This window comes from Passer domesticus, chromosome 5 (genome assembly GCF_036417665.1).
Source record: "Passer domesticus isolate bPasDom1 chromosome 5, bPasDom1.hap1, whole genome shotgun sequence".
In the NCBI taxonomy this organism is placed as follows: domain Eukaryota; kingdom Metazoa; phylum Chordata; class Aves; order Passeriformes; family Passeridae; genus Passer; species Passer domesticus.
The window spans coordinates 51716020-51737690 of NC_087478.1; the positions used below are offsets into that span (position 1 = coordinate 51716020).

General features: G+C 43.6%; 1 protein-coding gene across 2 annotated transcripts in view; it reads right to left on the reverse strand.

Moving 5' to 3' along the window:
- Nucleotides 1–9848: 9848 nt before the first annotated feature.
- Nucleotides 9849–21671, reverse strand: part of POLR3B (RNA polymerase III subunit B) — a 70035-nt gene continuing 58212 nt past the window's right edge. For both annotated transcript variants that reach the window (XM_064420438.1, XM_064420439.1), the window contains exons 25-28: nucleotides 20735–20901; nucleotides 18384–18497; nucleotides 14189–14362; nucleotides 9849–10250 (exon numbers count right to left, since the gene is read on the reverse strand). In XM_064420438.1, coding sequence (XP_064276508.1) covers nucleotides 10121–10250; nucleotides 14189–14362; nucleotides 18384–18497; nucleotides 20735–20901 — 585 coding nt within the window. In that variant the 3' untranslated portion in view covers nucleotides 9849–10120. The remainder of the gene's footprint in view (nucleotides 10251–14188; nucleotides 14363–18383; nucleotides 18498–20734; nucleotides 20902–21671) is intronic.

Sequence of the window (21671 nt, forward strand, 5' to 3'; positions counted from 1 at the left end):
GAAACGTTTTTCTTATTTAAAGTTCCAGCGGTCTTTCCACTCCTCCTTTCCCTCCCCCAACCCCCACCCAAGGTCCTTGGCTCATTACAGACCGAGATCAAAATTGGCTTAGATCTTCAAACGGGCAGTAGGTTTGGGGTTGTGCTCTTTGGGGCTGCCGGGTGTGCGTGCAGCGCGGCCGAGCTCCCCTCCTCCTCCTCCTCCTCCCGGTGGGCTCTGGGTTAGGAGCCTTCGCGGGCACATGGCATTGGAAGCTGCACAGCTTCCCAGATATCTTGTAAGCTTAGTTTATTAGAGAAAAAAAGAAAAAAAAAAAAAGAAAAAAAAAAGAGGGCGATGTGTGTGGGTAGGAAAGGGGGGTGTGAGAATAAAGAGAAGTTGCCAGTATCTCTGCTGCAAGCGACGCTGGCATGCAGACCTGCAGCAGGGACTCCGGCGCGTCTCCCCGGGCCTCAGGGAGAGAGAGCAAGGCGGGCTGGGGGCCGCTCGCCGCCCGCTCGTCTGGCAGCGGCTGACCCGGAGAGCTTTCCATGGGACCGGGCGGAAAGCAGGGGGGTGGGAGATCCCGATTGCCAAGAGAATTGAAGGACTAAACGGGTACATTTTCGAACTGATGTTGCCTCCCAACTTTAGTCCGAGGATGCGAGAATCCTTTTTCGGGTTAAAGGATTGCGGGGGAGAGTGGGGCAGGACAGAGGTTGGAAAAAGTTGCTTATTCTGCATGCGGTTGTATGTGCTGGAAGTGGAAGTAAAAGTGCAAAGCTAGGGCTCTGATAAAAGTGGCTGGTTTAGGGAAGGAAAAGCTGTGATTAGAATATGAATAGAGCTCCAGGAGAGGAAGAGAAAGGGGGATTATAGCTGAATTACTTTGACCATGGACAGAGCCAACGTTTTCCACTCTTCTCCCCCTCTCCCCTCCCTACACCCAGACTACCCCCCTTCCCTCTCCCCGTCGGGGGAAAAAAACCAACAAAACCACCAACTGCACACAGCAAAACAAGCGGCGAGGTTGCTAAAGAGGAAGCTCCGCGGTGCCTTCGCATCCCCAGGCGGGCCGGCGGCGGGGGAGCCGGCGGGCACCTCGGCCCGGGCGGGCACTGGGGCGGCGGCTGCGCACCCCCACAGGCCGGGCTTTGGCGTGGGGAGCCCCCAGTGTGCACCAAGCAAAAATAATCCGGAGAGAGACAGTGCAAAATCGAGTGCGCAGCCGGCGGAGCAGCCCTCGCGGTGGCGGCAGGGACGCCGACCTGCTCTGCCCGCCGCGGGATGTGGCTGGCGAGGCGGGAGCGAGGCCCGGGTGGCTGATGCTTCTCCTCCCGCTGCCCTCTACCCCACCAAAAACAACTCCAACCCAGCGCAGGGGCTCTGCTCCTTTCCGACGGCCATGGCAATCCCGACGGGGAACTTGCATCTCTCCGTTCCCCGCAGCCCCCGGTGCTCACCGCAGCGGGACCCCACGAGGCGGGCACGGCCGGCTCTGTGTCACCGCCTCCCCGGCGGCTCCTGCTGCCGCCCGGCCCTGCCCGGCCAGACCCATGCCCCCGCCGCGGCCTCTGGGCGCTGCCCGGACACCGCGGGTCTGGCCCGGCCGCCTCGCCCTCAGCCCCGCCGCCAAACGCCCCTGCGGGCCGTGCGGGGGGTTTTGATTGTCACCGCCAAAACAGTGAGATCCCCCCACCTTTTAAGGGGTTTTCCCCCACCTTCCTGTCCCCCAGGGCTTTACCGTGGATGATGCAAGCCCTGAGGGGAGGCCGTGGGTGAGGGCTCCTGGGGGTCAGCCTGCTCTTTTCAGGAGAGCCCCGGGCCCCGTGCAGGGGCAGAAGCTCCCCAAAAACCCCGGGGACATTTTTGTCTCAGAGCAGGGCCCGTTCTTCAAAGGGTTTTGAAACGCGCGTTATCTTTAAAACCCAGGAGGCGCCGCCGGCACGGCCTGCTCGCGGGCAGCTACCTGGGGGCCCACGGCTGCCAGCGGCGGTCACAGCCCGGGGCAGCCCCGGGGCCGAGGCGCCCAGCCCTGGCCGGCACAAGCCCGCGGGCACTCGCCATCCGTCGTTCCACGGCCGGGGAGGTGCCCGAAGGCAGGGGCCTGGCTTCTGGAAATGTGCAACTCCTGCCGTGGCAGGGGCCTGGCTTCTGGAAATGTGCAACTCCTGCCGCGGCAGCCGCAGGGCACCCGTCACAGGCACCCTGCACCTGTAGAAATTTCACCTTCACCGGTGTAAAGCTTCAGAGATGCGTTCGGGTTGCTGGTATTTCAGAGATAAGCAAAATGAAAATACAGGTTTTGTGAAGATAGGGACATGTTCTTTCAGGGGGCGATGAGAAGGATGGGATTTAGCACAGCCTGGATGTCCAGAGGCTTGGGCTGTTCTTTGACAGGATGCAAAGGTGTGCGTTCTCTGTGGAGGATGATGCATACGCAGGATCAGCAGCAGCACTTTTGTTAGACCAGAAGTACCTGCTGCAATGTGTTTACTCCCTACCTCTCCAGGTTAGTTCCTGTCCCCACATTCTTGTGGAATATGTCAATGCAGTTGCCTTCCGGCTTACCTAATCCCCCCTCAAGTGTCTCAGGTCACCCCAGTGTACTTCATAGCTCCACTATCGTTTCTTGTTTGGGTTTTGCTTACCTATTTAAACAGAATCTCACACTTCTGGATATTGCATAGGACACTCATTAAAGTACTTTATTCTTCGGAAAGCACAGCACATCTCCTGTGCTGCAGGCTGGCAGTTTTCAGATGGAAGCACTGCAAGTCACTAGCTACAGTTTTTTATTTACTACAGTGAGCAGGTCTCAGCAAGGATGCAATAAGTATACAACTGGGAATTTTCACACCAAGTTCTTGCCTATGCAGATCATCCACAAGCCATAAGATATATGGAGATTAACCCTACACTGCATCAGATGATGCATTTTTAGTGGAGAGGGATTCTGCTGCTATTGTGAAAAGAGTACCACCTTTATTCAAGAAAGAATACAAACTTTTGTTGGTGCAGGAAGGGAGAGCGAGATCATCAAGAGAAGAGAAGACACATTCCAAGCTGCTGAATAACTGGATGCAAAGCTGACATACCAATTTAGGTGACCAACAGATAATGAGTTTCTTTTGATGGTGTAGCAAAACAGAGGCAGAGTGGAAGTATGACAGTTTGTATCAACTTACCATCCAGGTGTTTTGAGATCTTTCAGGAAAACACATTTGTAGGACTCATTTACTCTACAGCTGTCTGTGCCAGTAGGCTGTGACCACACCTTTTTTGACATAAAAAGCTCCTTATGTTGGTACTACACTCTGAGCATCTGTAGTGAACTCTAACAAATATTTTGGGGAAAAAATCCAAAAGCATTTTCAACAAAACTACTGGCAGAGGAACCAAGAATAAAATATAAACTGTTATATATTAATTTAGCTAATTCTACTTAAAGGCAACTTTAGGCTGAAGTTATACTGAAGTTTTCCCATAGATTCCCAGGGACACCAGCCTGCTTTAGTTTTAGGAAGGGATGGGAATTGCTTGTAAAAGGAGTTACACAGGATGGCTCTTTGCAATACCAGGGATCTGAGTTCAGTGACTCAGGGGATCCTTCTGGACCTGATGTATCTTTGTGGAGGCTGTAAGATTGCTGGCAACAGCCAAACACACAGTGACACTTCATTATTTTAGCAGTGGCCTGCAGTCTGTGAGTGGTTCCATATTTTCTTGCCTGAGCCAGCAGCCTCCTCCTCTCAGTATGAACCCATGCTTCTGTCAACCTTCCTTCCCAGCTCCATTCCTGTTTCTGCTATCTTCATCTTCTGGGCAAATCCCATGGAAGAAACAGAGAAGGATCTTGTTTCTGTACTGGCTTCTCTTTCCCACTTCCTCATCTTTATTACCAGAACAGGAAATGTTATCTTTATTTTACATATATAAACACCCCTGAGGAAGCTATATGTATAGGTGAAGGACAGGATATGGAGTAAGCTGACAGATGACTTCTGAAATCAACTCTGTCTGTGCTTGGGGAACATGATGCTGACAGATGCAGGCACTGGGAGAGGCACATCAAAAGGCTGCCTAGGTAAACAAGTGCACCAATTCCTTCAAAAGCCTTTAATTGACACAAGCACCACGAGAAAGTGGCTAGGGCAGACACATATGTAGGTATCTGGGAGAAAACGAGCAGAAGAGCAGAGGCATGCAAATGATGGATTGCACATGCACGGGGCAGGAGGCACCTTCCTTTTAGCTGGAAAGAAAAGTAACATGAATTGCAGCTGGCACGCTGTAACTGTAGACATTTCTGAAGCCAAGTTTTGTTGAAGATGAGCAGAGTCAGCCTTAGATGATCTTCTCTTATTAATGTCTGTGAAAGGAATTTTGCTCAGCCCAAGCTCTCTTCTGTTTATAAAGTAGTGCAGTGACAGTGTTGCCAGAAGAGACCAGTGGAAATATCTGGTTCACACTCGTCACCGGTCAGTCTACGTGGAGGAAGGGAATTCACTCTCCTGGATAGTATCAGCATCTGTAGGAGTTGAGAAGAACCACTGCCCCCAGGGCTGCTGACCAGAACACTCAGCAGACACTTGCTGACTTGAGTTTGAGCAAAGGGCAAGCAGTCATCGATTTCCGAGCTTACACCAGATTTAGCTGGCTTTTGTTGTGTGTGGCTGGTACTAGTTACCAGAGGATTTGTACTGTGTGTTGGAAGAAGAGCCAGCCCTAAAAGCTATTACAGACAACAGACACAGAAAAGATCCATTCCAGACTGCATCTCAGCTGCCGAACAACTGGATGTGAAGCTGTCATATCCTTTTAGATGATCGACTGATAATGAGCTTCTTTTGATCTGCCTGGAGCACAGAGAATTACCTTCAGTGCCTGCCTCTGACTGGCAGGGGGAGGCTTGAATGCAGAGTTTTAAGTTTCCAATTCACCAGGAGTTCAGGGGAAAACTGTTTCCATTATTAGAACATAATTTTAGCAAGAAATTAGAACTTTGTTGTTAAGCACACCAATTTCTTTCTTAGTTCTTGAGTTTATAATCTTTTATTGTCAAGTAGACAATAACAACAGTCTGGAATGGTAAAGCATATGCATAGGTCAAGGAGCTCCCCAAAACTCAGGCTAGTGAAAGACAAAGGCTCTGCTGCAGTTAGCAGCAGGGAATTGCTTTTGATTTGGATCTAACATGCTGTTTTTATACTGACTGGGAGGAGGGGATAAGGACATGCACAACGAAGTTACTGGAAAAAATAGGTAGTCACTGGAACCACCTCACAGTTACCTGCCTCAGGAAACACACAAATAAACGGGTAACTGCAGTTAGGAGAAATAGACAGTTGTTTTTTTCCCAGCAGCGAGATGCAAAGAGCAATGGGTAGCTCATGAGCTTGGAAAAATTTTTTGGAAGGTGGAACAAAGGCCTAAGTCCATTTGCTGGGTAGAAAACAAAAAATTTTGCTGTTGATTTTGAGACAGAAAGAATAAAGCCATATAGACTGCTTTAAAAAAAAAAAGCCAACTTCAAAAATTCCCTGTATTAGCTCTGACCTAGGTTTGGAGAGTTTAACTGAGAGTTCCGGTGTTCTGGGACGTATGTTCATATGTAAGGAAGGCAGAGGGGCTGTATTTGCCTCCCAGGTTCATATGGTGAGTTCTTAAATGATTGCAGAGAGGCAAAACTGATTCATGCAGTCTTCACTACCTGACAGCACACAGTCTGACTGGGGCCACATATCCAGGGCAGAGTAAGATTGACGAAAGTAATTGTTCTTACTCTTGCACCTTTGTACCCCTTCCCAAAGAAAGGAACCCCCTTCCTCCACTGAAACTGATGAGCCCATGCTGAGATGAAAATATTTCATGAGAAGGATGGACTGAAGTCAGAACTCAGTTCAAACATGTTCAAGTTCCTAGCAGCATTTAGGTCTGAAACATGGGTCCATTTCTGGGCTTCTGAGCCTTAGACACAGAAACTGGAATCCGGATCCTCACCGTGCCTTGCACACGTTAAGCCTCCCAGCACTGGTCCAGAAAACAGCAAAGAGTCACCATCTGGCTGGATTTTATGGTTTGATGAAGTGCTCAGTTTTAAGGCAAGCACGTGTCTGGCACCTGGGGACTGTGGAGCCCTGATCCCAGTTCTGGCACAGTATTTCTGTGGCCCTGGGCAAGTCACGTCCTCTTCAGAGGAGGGAATTCATCAAGTGCCCCATGGCCCTGCTGAAATGGCAAAGGGCTGTAAAACAATCCTCAGCTCCAATGGGAGGAGAGGCCGGCTGGAGGGGCTCTCAGCAGTGCTAAGCCAGTCCCTGCCACAGCTCCAGAGGTGCTTGTGCTGAGACACGGCTGAGGAGGGCTCCTGTGGGAGGGCTGCAAGCTGGAGACCTTGTTTCAAGGCTTATGCTCCCACTCACTAGGGCCATCCTCATCCTCAAGAGCCTTGGGGCAAAGTACAGACACAATTTTAGCCCCTCTAGTATCATTTTGCCAGCTGTGTGACACCAGTTACTGTCAGGCTTTACAGGTGGTCTGAGCAGGGCTTGCAAATCCATGTCAGGTGCACAGCACTTTTCATTAGTCTGCCATTTGTTACCGCTAACCAGTGAAATACTCTTCAGTCTTTATAGGTTTTTAATTATGACGTACTCCAATTTTGCTATAAACCACAGATATTTTTCTATTTACCATTAGAAAACATGAGAAAAGACACAGTAATTTCTCATCATCATGAGTCTATGATTTTCAATGGTTTTCCTCCCTGTTTAAGGAAGAAATAAGGACTCCAACAAATTAAAAAGCTCTCTTTGCTGCACACTGAAGCTTCTTTGTAAGGAAAACTTTTAACGAGATATGGGCATTACAAACAAAACCAATTGTGCATAGTGGAAGCCCTTCCTTTACTTTCATCTTAAAATTATTACATCTCAGTATGCCTTTATTTCATAATACATCCTCTTTGAATGCCAAAATTGGCCAGTCTGGTTTCATTTTCCTTTACAGTTTGGTCTTCTTATTTCTATGTTTGGATATATTTACCTTAAAAAAATTAAATACCTGTAAGAGTTTTGTAAAAGTTTTGAAGTGAAGCTGTTTCTCTGAACTCTGAACTAGTGACCTGTTTTGCTCTCAGCTTCAGAACTGGCCAGAAGCCCTGTGCTTTGCTCTCTACCCCATAGCACTCAGCAGCTCAGCCCTGGCTTCATTCTGTTTCTCACAACCAAACAGTAGGGCTGGACATGTACATTATTCATAGCATTTAAGCCTTTATCTGCAAAGCAAGTGATAACTTATACTACATGGAGTTAGGTATCTTTTCCAACAGCAGCACACACCTCCAGCTCATACCAGAAAATGGATTGCATCTGGCATTGCAGCTGGGACTGATGCTCAAGACCTGGGCACTATATACAAGGAATAAAGAAGTTGCAATGGAATGGAAACCTTATGGTACTTTTCTAGCTACAGCTCTTAGAGCTAAAGCCTTCAAATTTTGTCAGGTGTTGTTCAGAATATAGTGTCTAATTCAGCAGTTACAGTGATGGCAGGGTTGATCTGGGCAATACCAGCTCCAGCAGTGCAGCCATGAGCTGACATAAGACTTTCTTCCTGAAGGCATACACAGTATAAAAAAGGGGGGAGGGGTCTGGGAAGATAATTCAAACGGCTGCAAGGATGAGGCTCACCAGGGGAAAGTAATGTGACAGATCTGGGGTTCTGTATTTTACTTCGTCAGTCCATGCATTATAATTTTTCCTGACTACAGTAAGATTCCTTCAATGAATTGCCACTTTGACCAACCACATTCCAGGAATCCATAGCCGTTTGTTCTATTTTTGCTGCTGGTTTTGTAATGTTTATTCCATTGCCAAGAGATTACTTGTAGGTGTCAATTATGATGGAACATAGGCTGCCTCCTAGAGACGTAAAAAAATAAGTGGCAGAGTTTCAACCCAGATCTGCACTCTAAGCCTCCAGCGTAGGCACAGGCTTAGGTCAGGCAGCAGTGATGTACAAACACAGCCCATGTAGGTATCACCAGAGCAGCTGACAGGGGTGACCCTCACATGCTGCCAGACATGTCTAGTTTCTGTACTTTACTGGATCTATCATTCTTAAGGCTGCTCCTTTCTTCCTAAAACTCAGCTATTACAGGATATCCTTCACTCTCAAAAATCCATTAATCTCCATGCTTTCATCAGCTTGAGGTGAATGAGCTGCAAGGTTCCTCCTCAGGGCTGCACACAGACCTTTTCTCTCAGTGAGGTTACTCATGAGCACATTCTCTGTTCCTCGTCCATCTCTGCTGTTACTGCTTCAATTTCCACATGTGCAATACACACATTGCTTAGTCTTTCATGTCCTGCAGCTCTGACCACCCAACCCAGGAGACCACCTGGGAGAGGACTAGGGAGCAAGGACCCTTGTCCTCCGCAGGTTTCCGTGGTGCCCCCCAGCAGCCGTAGCCTTAGAGGCTCACTCCCTCTGCTGGTGCTCCTGAGCTGCAGCTGGGCCATCTCAGGCACCAAAGGAGAGGTTGATTCATTCGGTTGAGGCTTCTGGTTAACCTCTTCCTCCAGTGTGGATGATGTCACTCACTCTCTTAAAACTCTTTTGTAAATAACCCTGAGCTGTTTGGATCCTGGAAGAGGTGCTTCAAGAGCTTTTCCAATCCAGTTGTGCTGTGTTGACATCTGTGTTGTCACCAGTCCAATTGCAAGAAAAATGGGGGGGAAAAAAGAGAAGGAAAGTAGAATGCATTTCTTCAGGCTTGGTTTTTAAGCCCAAATGCAAAATTTAAGTTTAAGCATTTCGTGGAAGGCTAAAAAGAAATCTACTCAGGCTGATAATCATCTAAGCTCAGAGCTAAGAGAACAACAGCAACACAACTGCATGAGCAGTGTCAGGATCAGCAGGATGGTCAGGACCAACACACAAAGTTCAGCCATATGAGGAGCCAAAGAGCATCTCAAGACTCCTACATCATAGGCAGTGCTCTGTATCCTCGCTGACCCAGAGTGCTGCTTTTCACTGAAGGAAGTCTATGCATGTTGAAGTCCTTTGCTTAAAAAGTTAACTGCATGCTTTTCTGAGTAAGAGCTTGTCAGTTCAGAGTACTAAATGATTCTTAGTTCATCCACTGCTTTAGTTCTAGGCCTTAGACCTCATGAAAAAAATCCATCTCTTCGCTTTCTAAATCCTTTCAGGTAATTCAAACCTGCTCCACTGTCAGTGAATGATTTGTTGTTCTTCATAGGTTTGGTCTTGTTCTTAAAATGTTTTGGCTATGTTAATATTTTAAAAAAGTTCTGGAGTCCTATGACAGCACACTAGGTAATGATCATTACCTAGTGTTTGCAGCCTGTCTTTTCAGGACTTTGAGCCAGTGTATTATCAGATCTGCTATCCTCAGTAGGAATGGAATGTATATATGTGTGCTGTATCCTGTACTTGCTACATATGCAGTTACCTCCTCCCCTACACTTCATGGAAACTGCGTACATTTAGTTGACAGCATAATCTGTACAAGCACACCACTGCCAGCACACAAATGCACCTGCATGTTGAAATCTCACTCAAAATGTCTGATCTCAAGCCCTTGAGAAAATAGTTTCATTTCTCTAACACTGACAGTATTTTAGAAAATTTTAACACTTTAATGAACTGTTTTAGGAAGAGAAAATGGTTTAGACATTTTACCATCCTTACACAACTGTCAACATATTCAGCCAGTATTATTTAAAACATTTATTACAATGGTTTGGAAAACATTTTTAACCTCTATGAATAAGATGTGTATTTAGCTCTGCTTATGACCTAACCCAGCAAAGACCTTTTCAAACACAAGCATGGGATCACAAGAAGTGATCCAAGTGCTTTGCTGGACCATGGCCTTATTCCTCAATTCCCACATGTCCTGTTCATGAAGCCTAATCAGGGCTTCAGAACTGCTCCCAGTATATTTCACTGACAGCTTAAAAACAAGGAGAATATGTAAGAAAGATTTCCTACTGCACCTCCTTTCACTCAGGTTTTAGAGTTTATTCCTGTTGACCAAAACAACTCCTAGTTAGATATGCTGGACTTTGATTTCATTCCTTAAGGTACTTTTTTGCCGTCTTTTTCATCTTGTTCATTCATTGTACTTAGCAAGTTTGAGCCTAGGTATGATGTTCATGGACTGCAGTTCTTGGAATAAGAGTTTACAGGCATAAGGTATGCGCAGGGAAGACACATGACATGAAGATTTGCAGTAGTGGCACCTAGGGAAACAAACAAAAAGTTAAGAGTTGGTCAGTAACTTCTGCTGAAAAAACCCAATTGCCACCAGCCACTGTTGTTTTATCCATCTGCATTTAAACACTGGCCACAGTCCTAGAAGCACCAAATGCGTGAGACACATTTTAGTGCTTAAGTCATAGCTTTAAAGTCCTTAAATAATCTGACAGAAATCAATAGGAGCTTAATGTTAAACCTGCACTTTTCTAAGAGGGCAATCACTCAATGCTCAGGAGCTAACAGGACTGACTTCTGCTTCTTCAGCATTCACATAAATGTCAGCAAATTCAGCACTGCATACTGGCAGAAAGGAAAGTGCTTCTGAAAAAATGGTTAATGGTCCAATTTCTGTGCTACATGTATGTCACAAAAAAAAGAGTCAGGAAGAAAGAAGGTTTTTAATATGCAATTTCACCCTATAATGTCTCAAATCATTACACTTTCCAGAAAAGAGGCCCTTCTCATCTTACATCTTTAAACTTTAGTCAACATAGAAACTCAGTAAAATTGCTTTAACACATACTCTTTGTGCTCTTTGCTCTAATGATCTTAAAATTCAGAGAGAAAGGGATTTTTTTGTCATATAGATATAACCATGACTATATAAGGAATAAATAGGCTAGTCAGCCATCTTTACAATACTGAGACTCCAATTCAGTGGTGATAGAAAATATTTCTTATAAAAATCAATTTCCAACCTCCCTATTTCTTTATTCTCCTGTATATTAATTTTTCTGGTTTTGGAGAGTTGAGAAAGCAACTCCTTTGAGAACACAGAGTGACTCAGCACTTCCTAATGGTTTAACAAAGCTCCTTTTTTTTTTGTTCCTGTGTTTCAAATTTATATTTCTGCCATAAAGTCGTAACAGTCTGCAGATCCAATTAAGGAAGAATTAGCAAAACTCCTACAGGCTTCCATGGTACAGAATGTGGCTCACAGTCAAGACAGGTTTATAACTACTCCCCTAGTCCATATTTATAGGGACACAACTTCTCTGCTATGAGCACCTCCTAGGGACTGAGGAGCAGAGACTACTCACTGCAGCCAGGCTCAAAGCTATGCCATTCTGGGCCTGCTTTGTACTTGATGGGGACCACCCAGAGAAGTGCAGTAAGCACAAACCTCCATCAAACAGAGATCATGGAAACAAGTACATGAAGGACCATTTAGTATTAGAATTGACACTAAACTGGTCAGAAAAAGGCAACTGTACCATTCAAGGCTGAATCTGGACCAGAAATAAAACTTTCATGTACAGTTTAAAATGCACATACTACAGAGATCAGAATAAGTTATCATCAAAAAAGGATCAAATTTTGCTCATTGCATTCAGGGCAGTTCTGCTCCTAAGCACCTGTGCAACAGCTAAGCTGGAAAATCTGCATAAACACAGTAAATCATAGTAAGTTTCAACCACTTTTTTTACAGGGATAAATTCTGTCATTGCTACAAGAGTCCTTCTCCCCTGTGAAAACACCAGTTCAGGCCCCAACACTGATCTGCTGTTACTATCTTGCAGAAAAAAGTACCCAGGGGCTAGTCCTTGTCTGAGAGGAAGGGCTCATCTTCCATAAGTCAAGTGCCCTTAATGCCAGCCACAAACAATGTTTCTAAAAGGTTTCTTGCAGCAATGTCTTATTAATGCCTGAGTCACTGAAAAGGCCCATTTGGAAGTTTCTCTTAATGAGTTCGTCTCTACTGTGATGCTCGTTATAGGGCTACTTACCTCAGATACTGGTAGACAGTATAAAATTTAGCAGAAGCTCTCTTATTGATTACTCTCACACATCAGACAGCTTTTCATAGAATCAGACTGCAAGAATGTCTGGCTCTGTCTGAGCCAGTAACTTCTTTCACAATTATTTAAGGAGTTACTTAACTTTGCTACGAACTTCAAAAAATTGAATTGTATTAGCAACACCTTAAAAATAAAATGTAGTATTACTTCTGAAGTTCAAATTCCTAATTTTCTTCAAGGTACTTTCATTTCCTGTGGACACTGAAAATCTTCAAGGACTGCTCTGAAAGTCAAGGTCTTATTGAAAAAACAATTGAGCTACATCTGCAAGTGAGATTTTTTTAAGGGCAATGCTTTAAAGAGTTAGAAGTGGTTGGTTCTTTGACTTATGGCATGTCCCTCCTTTCACACGACTTCCTACATTTGTTATTTGCATAGCAGTAGTTTTTAGAGACCTGGCTCAGAAAAAAGCCTCCCTTCTTACATACACTGAACACACCCTCAAGAAAAAGAGGACTTTCAAAAAGGGTTATGGCACAAGAGCCAGCAGGACCATGCCCAGCTGAAGATCACCAATTTCAGGATGCCCAGAGAAGGGCTCATCTCTCCTCTGGATTACATGTGTTTACCCCCCTCTGTCTGAACATCTGCTTCCCGAGGAGCAGAGCGGCTGCTGCTGTGAGCAGACAAAGGTGGTGCTTGGTTTCTGGCCAGAAGCTACATGTTTCAGAAGAAAGGTCTGACCAAGGGCAGAACTGTAGCTGTCACCTTTACACATCTACAAACTGAGAATACACCTTCCTTTCATACTTCATTACATCATGGAAAAATCACTCTTGATACACTGAAGTGAATAAATCCGATTTCCTGCCCCTCCCAATAAATTAATGCTGATATCCAAGACATGACAAGTTTCCACCTGTGGTTTTTTTTTGAGGTTTAGAAATTAATCTTTCTCCTCCTCCTTTTAATTCTCTATCTTTCCCAACATAAATATTAGAGTACCTTGTAACTTGAACTTGCACCATTTATTTTTTCTTCACTTAGTCATGGGATTTCAGGTCACCTGTTTTTGCAAAGCTTGCAAGAACATTGTACCTCAAACTCCTATTGGTCTCACAAGTCTGTTTTCTGCTTGCCTAAAACAAAACCAGGTCAAATCAAAACATCTCCCTCAGAGACCTCTAAGACTATAAAGAGAAGTCTGTTTATCTTCCAATAATAGTGGGTATTTTCAGCATGCTACAGGACAACTTTAAATCTAACATCTCAAAATTGCTAGAGAGAAGAGACAGAGCAAAACCCAGTGTGCTACATGTGGTGAGTTCCACACAGCTTTGATATTTAGTTTTATGCTTCCCCTACATGAAAAACCAGTTTGTTTTCAGGAGACCAACTCAGTACTGTGTTAAGTCTCAGAGTAAACCAGCAAGATCATTACATTAGCCAGTCTAGAGAGAAGTTTCCTAGAGACAAGGCATTCAGGCAGAAGCCAACTGAATTTCCAAACAGGCAGCTACTTGACTCTCAAGCTCCAACATGGGATCAATGCACTCGCCTGATGCTTTGAGGAGAAACTCCTTGTTTCACAGGATTACAAAGCAAAAGGCATTTGGGAAGGGGACAGCCAAGAAAACCAAATGCATGGGATTATGAACACCATAGCTAGAGAACAAGAAAGCAGGGGATATTGCTTTCTTCTATTCTTCTGTGCCCACTCTCACTCTTCAGCCCTGTCAGGTTCAACAGGGGATTCTAGCAGGAAGATGTGACTAGCCCAGCCAGTATCCTCATTTCTGCTGGCAGAACCAGCATTGACACTGCTGTTCTCCCCTTTTCAAAATACAGATGATCTATGGGATTGGGTGCTTAGCAGTCCCTTGCAAGGGTGGGATGGAAGGTCAGCAGACAGACTGAAGGGAACAGCCTGGGTGTGGAAGAGAACACCTGTGCCCCCACAACAGGAGAGATCCCTGCCCCATTGACTACACACTCAATTCAGTCCTAATTTCAATTAGACCACAATAAAGAACCATACCCTGTCACCAGTTTTCCAAATGACAATTTTTAACTTTTTAATTTAAGTGCATGCGATTGTTAATTGGTGCCTGTGAGCTCTTAAATCTGAGAAGCACTGCAACCAAGGGCAAGGTTCTGTTACACAGAGGCACTTGGCAACTTACCATCCAGAATACCCCAGCAAGCCGCACTGGCCACAAACATCCACTTCGAAGGCATCACTTGAAATCATCAGTCTCTCCAACAAAAGCATGCTGGCTCCATAACCTATCAAACAATCCCGTTCCATCTCTCCAAGACGTAAACCACCATCGCGGGATCGACCTTCAGTGGGTTGCCTTTGAAATAAATGTTCGAGAAATGTAGTAAGTACTCCAAAACATACATTCTGTGACTCTAGGCTGTCTTCAAACTGTAGGAACACCACAGGGTTCATGGGCTTTACAAACCAGAGTTGCTGATCTCACAAATGTGTTGCTCCTGTACCTGCAGTATGATGCAGTTCTGTAAGTGGCAACTGCAGCACCAGGCCACAGCTCTTTAACTCTCAGAATGAATAAGTGAAAACAAAAAGATTTCTAAGATATCCAAGACAATCTGGACACAGATTTGGCACTCTTTCTTGATGAGACATTATCGTTTGTAGCTAACAAAAATGAAACAATATTCAGTTAGTTAGTTCATTAGCAGTTAATGAATCAATCATCAACCTAATGTTTCAGCTGAACCATAGCTAAGGCTAATATCTAAAATAAAGATGATTTTGATCTGTGCAACAACACTAAAATAAGTCAGCAAACAGGTAGTAAACATGTTGCTAACTCATGACTGAAATGGTATTTTTTTTAAAGTAACATTTATCTAATTTATTTTTTTCATATATGATGGTTAATAGACTCATTTTTGTGTTCTGTAGGTTCCTTTACACAAGTCAAACTCTTATTTATTGTCTGGGGAGACTTCCTGTCCTTTTTGTGGGAGAGGAAAATTTTAATAAAGCAATCAAGTATACATTAAAGATTTTGAAGTAAAAAATAAGGTACTGTATATAATCTAACATTAAGACTGCGTAAGACAATTTTTTTGTTGGACATAATCAAAACTTTTAACCTCTTGCTCATCATTCTGCAGTTTCATAGTATCAGTTCTACTCTCATGTACCAGCACAATGATGCAATACTAACGTTGGAAATATCAGAGCAAACTATGAAGCAAAAACAATCTTGAATTTCTACAGCACTAATATACTGCATGCATTTTAATGAATATTTCTGTCTTAGTATATTCCCTGAAACATGACAGCAAAGAGAAGGAACTTAAGTTACTGAGCTTCACTGCTACCTGAAACCTCATGTTTATGTGCTGTTTCTGACACTTGTAGCAGTGTAATCCACCTAAAATGTTCAACGATAGATCCGGCCCATTACTTTTGGAGTATATTTTGTTTCTATTATTTCTAACAACTGAATTTGTTAAGCTTACTAAAGATAATAAAAATAAGATTTTGCCAACTTGCTGCCAACCACAGGAAAGAATTTATAAAAGCCTTCAACATCTAATAATCTTTTGTAACATGTAAAAACAAACCTAATTACCAGACCAAAATACCTTCTAAAGATGCAAGTTGTATTTGTTTTTAGGGGCAAGTAGTTTCTCTTATTCTGCCCACACTGGAACCTTAAAACGAATCTGCTTGTAATTCAAATTGTCCTTTTCATTCATATAGCCTTCTGCTTTTCCCACTGTTGGGAGAATGGATAGAAGTTGTTTACATCCTGATTGAACTCCCCAGGGTGGGTTCAGCTGAACAGTCTTACTCCTTGTTTCACTGGCCAGTGGGGGAAATAAGTCTGCCTCCATGGTCTCAGCAGATCTCCCTTGTGCCTGCTAGGGAAAACAAGCGACTAGTTTGAATGGAGTTGTTTGCTGAAACACTGATCTCCAAGAAGTGGAACATTACTTAAAAGCCCTGCCTGAAGGAGGAGGGCATCCCATGCTGGCAGAGCCCTGAGCGTTGTTTGTCCCATTGCTCCCCCGCAGCACAACAGGACCTGGCACATCTGACATGTCCAAAGACACACAGGTGGCAGCTCTGACACTGTCCATCAAAACAACTCTGCAGGCAGAAAGCTTACATTGCTCTCTTGTAAGAAAAATTAAAAGCAGGTTATCTATTAAAAAGATTCAGCAGGACTGGGTATCTGAGCAACACCACACATAGAACTGTGTTACACATTAATTGTCAACTATACCCATGGCATTGAAATTAAGGATTGCATTTCATTTCCAGTACCAGTCCAAAGGGCAACATCCTGGTGGGTTTGACCATGCTGACAACGAGTGCAGCTTAGAAATTCTGCAAAGTCTTGTTTTAATCAGAACAATAGCTAGAATCAGTGATGATCAAGAAGCTCAAGTATTCTGCCTTATTCCAGATGGAAATACAGCTTTGCTCTGTCACTTAGGGTACATTTGATATATAATAAAATGCATTTCAAGACAATGACAGCCAAATTCTACATTGGAAGCTGTTACAGGATTACTTTTAGAATCAAAAAAAGAATGTTAGATGCAATCTACTCTCCAGGAAGTGCAGTGGATGATAAAACAATAGCGAATATGCAAGCTGGCAATGCCGACTCTCTCAGCAGAGGCAACGGCAGTAACGAATGTTTAATTATTTCAGGAGAAAAAAGAAAATTCCTGAAAAACTAGCCAAGAGGCAGCATAAATTGAACATCCACTAGCTTTCCTGGAAGTCAAATAAGGAACCCTAATTAAATAGTATGCTGTTACTGACTGAACAAAGAATTTGCAGAAAGGAAGGGATGGGGGAAATCACACAACCTTCATCTTTACACATAAACATTATAGTGACTTGGTATTTAGGTTTCATTTAAATTCAGTGTCTCTGAACAGCTGAGAAGTTGGGGAGGCAATACAAAGGCAGATCAAGCGATTTGGGTAAGCCAGGAGTTCTAGTAAATCTTGTGTACTCTTAGCTAAGATAGAGAGTTTTCACTTTCATGTGAAGGACCAATATAATGCTTAACACACTGAAGAACAGAAAATGGAGCAGACAGACTATTATTTGGGAATATCATTTATGTTCACATAGGCAAGCAGCTGTGGTTGTACTACACCTCCTTTTCTCAATGTGGTTGATGTAAAAGTTCAGACAAGAGTTACAAAATCTTTTTACGATTTCTTTCCCAGTTCAACCATTGATATTTAATTCCATGGAAAGCATAAGTTTGTCCTATAGACAGTGTGAGGTTGGAAAGCAAAAAGGCATAGAAAATAAGCAATGAAAAGCGAAAGAAGAAGACACCTCTGTATCAAGTACAGCAGAGACCTGCCCCTCCTTTCTCTAGCAGCACATCAAGAGGTAGAAGCTGCACTTAGTAAGAGCTGTTGTGAAGCCAGGCAAAGCAAGAGTGGTGGATCCTCACACGATCAGAGGCATAAAAATAAATGAAGAATTAAAGAATACAAATCATAGTTGTTATAGGGAAGAGTAAGGGACAGACATGACTGTGCTTACACCTTACAAACACTACAAAGATTGCCATGGTCAGAATCAGTACATGCTTTCAATGGTCAAAAAGAAAAATATCACCATGCAGGAGGTGAGGTATAAGGGCCTACAAAATAGCCCAGAGAGACTGGGAAAAGACATTTGGAATAATCTTCTAAGATTAGCTGGAATTTAATTTTCTGGCAAGTTTCAGTAAATAATCCTATTGTGATGGAGAGAGGTGAACTAAATGACCTTAGAAGCATCCCCAAAGCAAAGCCTGTGCCACAGAACTCTTTTTAGTGAGCAAAGAAAATCAGAAACTTTGAACAAGAGTGCAAGGAGACACAGACCTTGGTTTTAAGTATAAAAAGTAAGTAGCACCAGTAAAACCAGGAGGCTTCAATTTCCCCAAAGGGCTTCTCAAAGTATGTTGAAATATTAGACCATACTTTAAAATTTCTTCCTTCTACTCATAACTTGTTAAAGAAAAATACCTACAATATGAGCTAAAATACCTAACAAACCTCTTAAAATACTTATGATATGAGCAATTTGACAGGAAGGGCCCAGATTGGGTACTGTGAATCAGAGATGATGTTTTTACCACCTGCTAGCAGAAGTTTGAGAAGCAAACTCAAGTTTTGAACCTCACAGAACACACCTGAACCTCCAGAACAACCTCCTGCCACTGTCAGTTTTTGTCTGCAACAACAAAATTACAGTTCAGAGCATTTCATGCCAAGTATCTCAAAGTAAAAAAGCTTAGTTTTGCAGCAATCAGTCAGCTGGGCATACTTCTGCATGTACACAAGAATTTTGTGCTCAGCTTGTAATAATACCTGGTGAGCACTGCTCTGGGTCCTCGAGCTCTTGCATGCATTTTATCCAACACCATGTGCTTCAGTTTCTGGTAATACACAGGACCAAAATAGATATATGCCTCCAAAGGCTCCCTGAAAGAATAAAAAGCAAATCAAAACTAACAACCACAGTTAGCACACATCTACCTTAAGAGAGGCAAGGGTGTCATGTACAGGAGAAATGCGAAACAATTTGGAAACAATGAATCCTAGAAAAATGTCGTTGGGCTTTCTGGGCAACCAGTCTGAAACCTCTTCCAGGGAAATCTTCTGAACACAGGGGCAGTACCCTGCCAGCACCACATGCTGCTGTCTCCACTGCAGCAAGGAACAAGCTCCTGAACTCTGGTCTCATGCTGTGCAAACATGCTGCTACAGCTGCAGGTACCTGTGTCAGCTGTTTCATGGTAAGCCCCTCCCCTGTATCTGTACAGGAGTGTTTCAACAGTGTCACCAGTAGCCAGGAAGGACTGTAAATGTCTCAGACTCTGAAGAGTGACTTAGGGTATTTCTGTTTACATTCCTTCATAAAGGTAAGGATATATGTAAGCAAATACATCCAGCATAAATGTTCAAAACATCCTTTTTGTAGGAGCACTTTAACAAATTTGCATTTGCAAGAATCGCTTAGCACTGTGAGCCTGACAGTGTCCACATGCACTGGTTCTCCCTGCACAGCACCCTGAGGCACAGCCCAAGGCCCAGATGGGTGAGAGCCCTCCTTGAGTGGATGTGCATCAGCCCTGGCAACACTGCCCAGCAGCTGCAGCCAGGGGACAAAGACTGCTGCCCTGGCTGGCACTGGGGGCTGAGATGAGCTGGGTGAAGGGCTCTTGAGAACTGTATTTAGGCACTTTCATCAGCTTGAGAACATCTGTGAGCGGTACAGAGGGTGTTACTCCATTCTGTGAGCTGGAGTATGGCTAAAGATTTCTGTGTTTAAAACACCCCCAACTGTAAGAAGAGTGTAAACGCCTAAGGATCAGAAAGCAGCTAGCACCTTCACCCCGCTATCACCTACAGCACTAAGAATGACCAGAGTTAACACTGACAGACTCAGCATGGCCACTAAGTTGTTTGAGAAAAAAAAAGGTAAAATGCAATGTAAAAACAAGCAAGAGACAACAGTATTACACCCTTCAGAGTAATTACTGACATTATGCAGTGTTATTCCAAAAGTCAATCATTGAAGAAAATAAAAAAACTTCATTAGACATTTGAAATCCACAAGCTTTCACATTCTTAAGAAATCTGCCTTCAAATTTCATAACAAATTAAGCCTGTGTAATTTGCCTGGAAAAAAGTATCAGTATCCTTAAACAAAGTCTCTAAATAGGGCACTTCAAAGTTGAAGTTCAGGGGACAGGGGATTTTTATTCTCCCTAGGAAACATGATTAGTCAGATTTTTTTAAAAGCCACCATGATATACAAACAGGAAGTGTTTCAAGCACCAGGATACTTGATATACAATTTATGGAATATGGAGTGAATAAGGAAAATAAAATTGTATCTCTGAAACAAAAAGAGAAGCAACTTGTGGAATAAGTTGGTAGGAAAGGCAATTAAAATAAAAAGTATATTAAGAAAACTCACAAAAGAGATCTAAACTTGCTTCTTGAGAAGAAGGGGACTGGAAGGATAATAAAAATAGCAGGAAAGTAGGATTAAGATACATTTTGGAAGGGCAGGCATGTGAAGCCATATGGCCTTTTCCTGTTCCTAAACTATCTTATGTTCTTTGAACTCTGTGTCTCAGAAGCCAGTCTGATCAACACAGCAGGAAGTTTGCAGATTAGAGTATTATGCCAGACTGAAACATTGTGTAATCGAAAGAAAAAAAAAAGGAAAAAGGAAAAAAGAGCACACACAAAATATTCCCAAGAACAGATGCTTGCCTCCAAATCCATATTTACAGTACTATTAAAGTCAACATGAAAATGCTTATCTGATTCCAAACATATGCAACACTTTCTGCTGACAGAAATCTGAAATTTTTTCTATCTCTCAACAAGAAAGCCTTGGTTTTAAGCTTTTTTTTTCTGCCAGGCAGTAAAACTTCAGAAATTTTCATATGTACCACAAGGGCCATTCCCATTACAGCCACACATACACTAGCAATTTTTTTAAATGTGGAACCACAAAATGCTTCTAAGAAAAAAAACCCCAAAAAACGCACCCTACTCTTCAGCCTCTTTTCTCAATCTCACAGAGCAGTTCTCAAACAAGAGAAACTTCCCAAGCTCTGAGACATGAGAAGATTTTTCAGATGTGCCTCAACAGTATTTCCCCACTCTCCTGAAACACCTAAATCTAAAGAGCAGATTCTTACCCTGTGATCCCAGATGTTACATAGTCCTTCCCTAGGTAGTTATAACCATGGCGAATGAGATCTTCACACACATCCTTAACTTTACTGCCACCAAAAGCCGTTCCATAGTGAAATCTGCCATCCAGCACCCCAGCCTTTCCAGCCAGGAGTTCAATCAGCTTTCCTACCTGTGAAAGAAAAGCAGAATTAGCAGCCTGGTCATTGGGACAGGCACATTGCTGGATTGCTCACAGCACAAGTTAGTCAGAGAAAGTGTCCCAGATGGCAGCCTGGGCTATTGCATGCACAGGAGGAGTGGAAGAAGCCCAAGAGCCAGGAGTACTCCTGTGTGAAGGGGAAAACTGGACTCATTACAGGGTCTGGGAACACCCTTAAGGTATTAAGTCAAGCAGTTCCACTTCTTCCAGTTATCTGAAAAATGGGCAGGATCCATGTGACCTTCTGCTGTGGGAAACAGCCATGGAGACTGATTCGCTGCACTGCAGCAGGGGGAACAGAAGGGAAGATGCTAACAAAGGAAGAAACATCAGAGACTGTATGAAGGAAGCACTGATGTCCCACCAAAAGGCCAGGCAGTAAGGTGTTTAGCAGGCAGTGACTCTGCAGGACAGGTGCAAGACTCTCCTCAGTTCCAGGGACGTGTGTATAACTTATGAAGTTCTACAGGTCTGGATCTATAATTGAAGCTCCTCTCCAACCTTCACCTCACAGTCTGCCCCAGCCAGATTAGTAGGCATAGGCAACCGATAAGGAAGAACAATAAATTTTCAAACACAAAGGGTGCAAGTGAAGTATTCAGTAGCATCCCTCTTAGCTTGACACAGAACAAAATAGGAATGATGCACAAAGAGCCTGCAACCCTGGTCCTTTTACAGTAGGATGTTTCAAAATTGTGAAACAGAGGGCTGACTACTCAGAGCGGAGCAAGCGCTGGCAT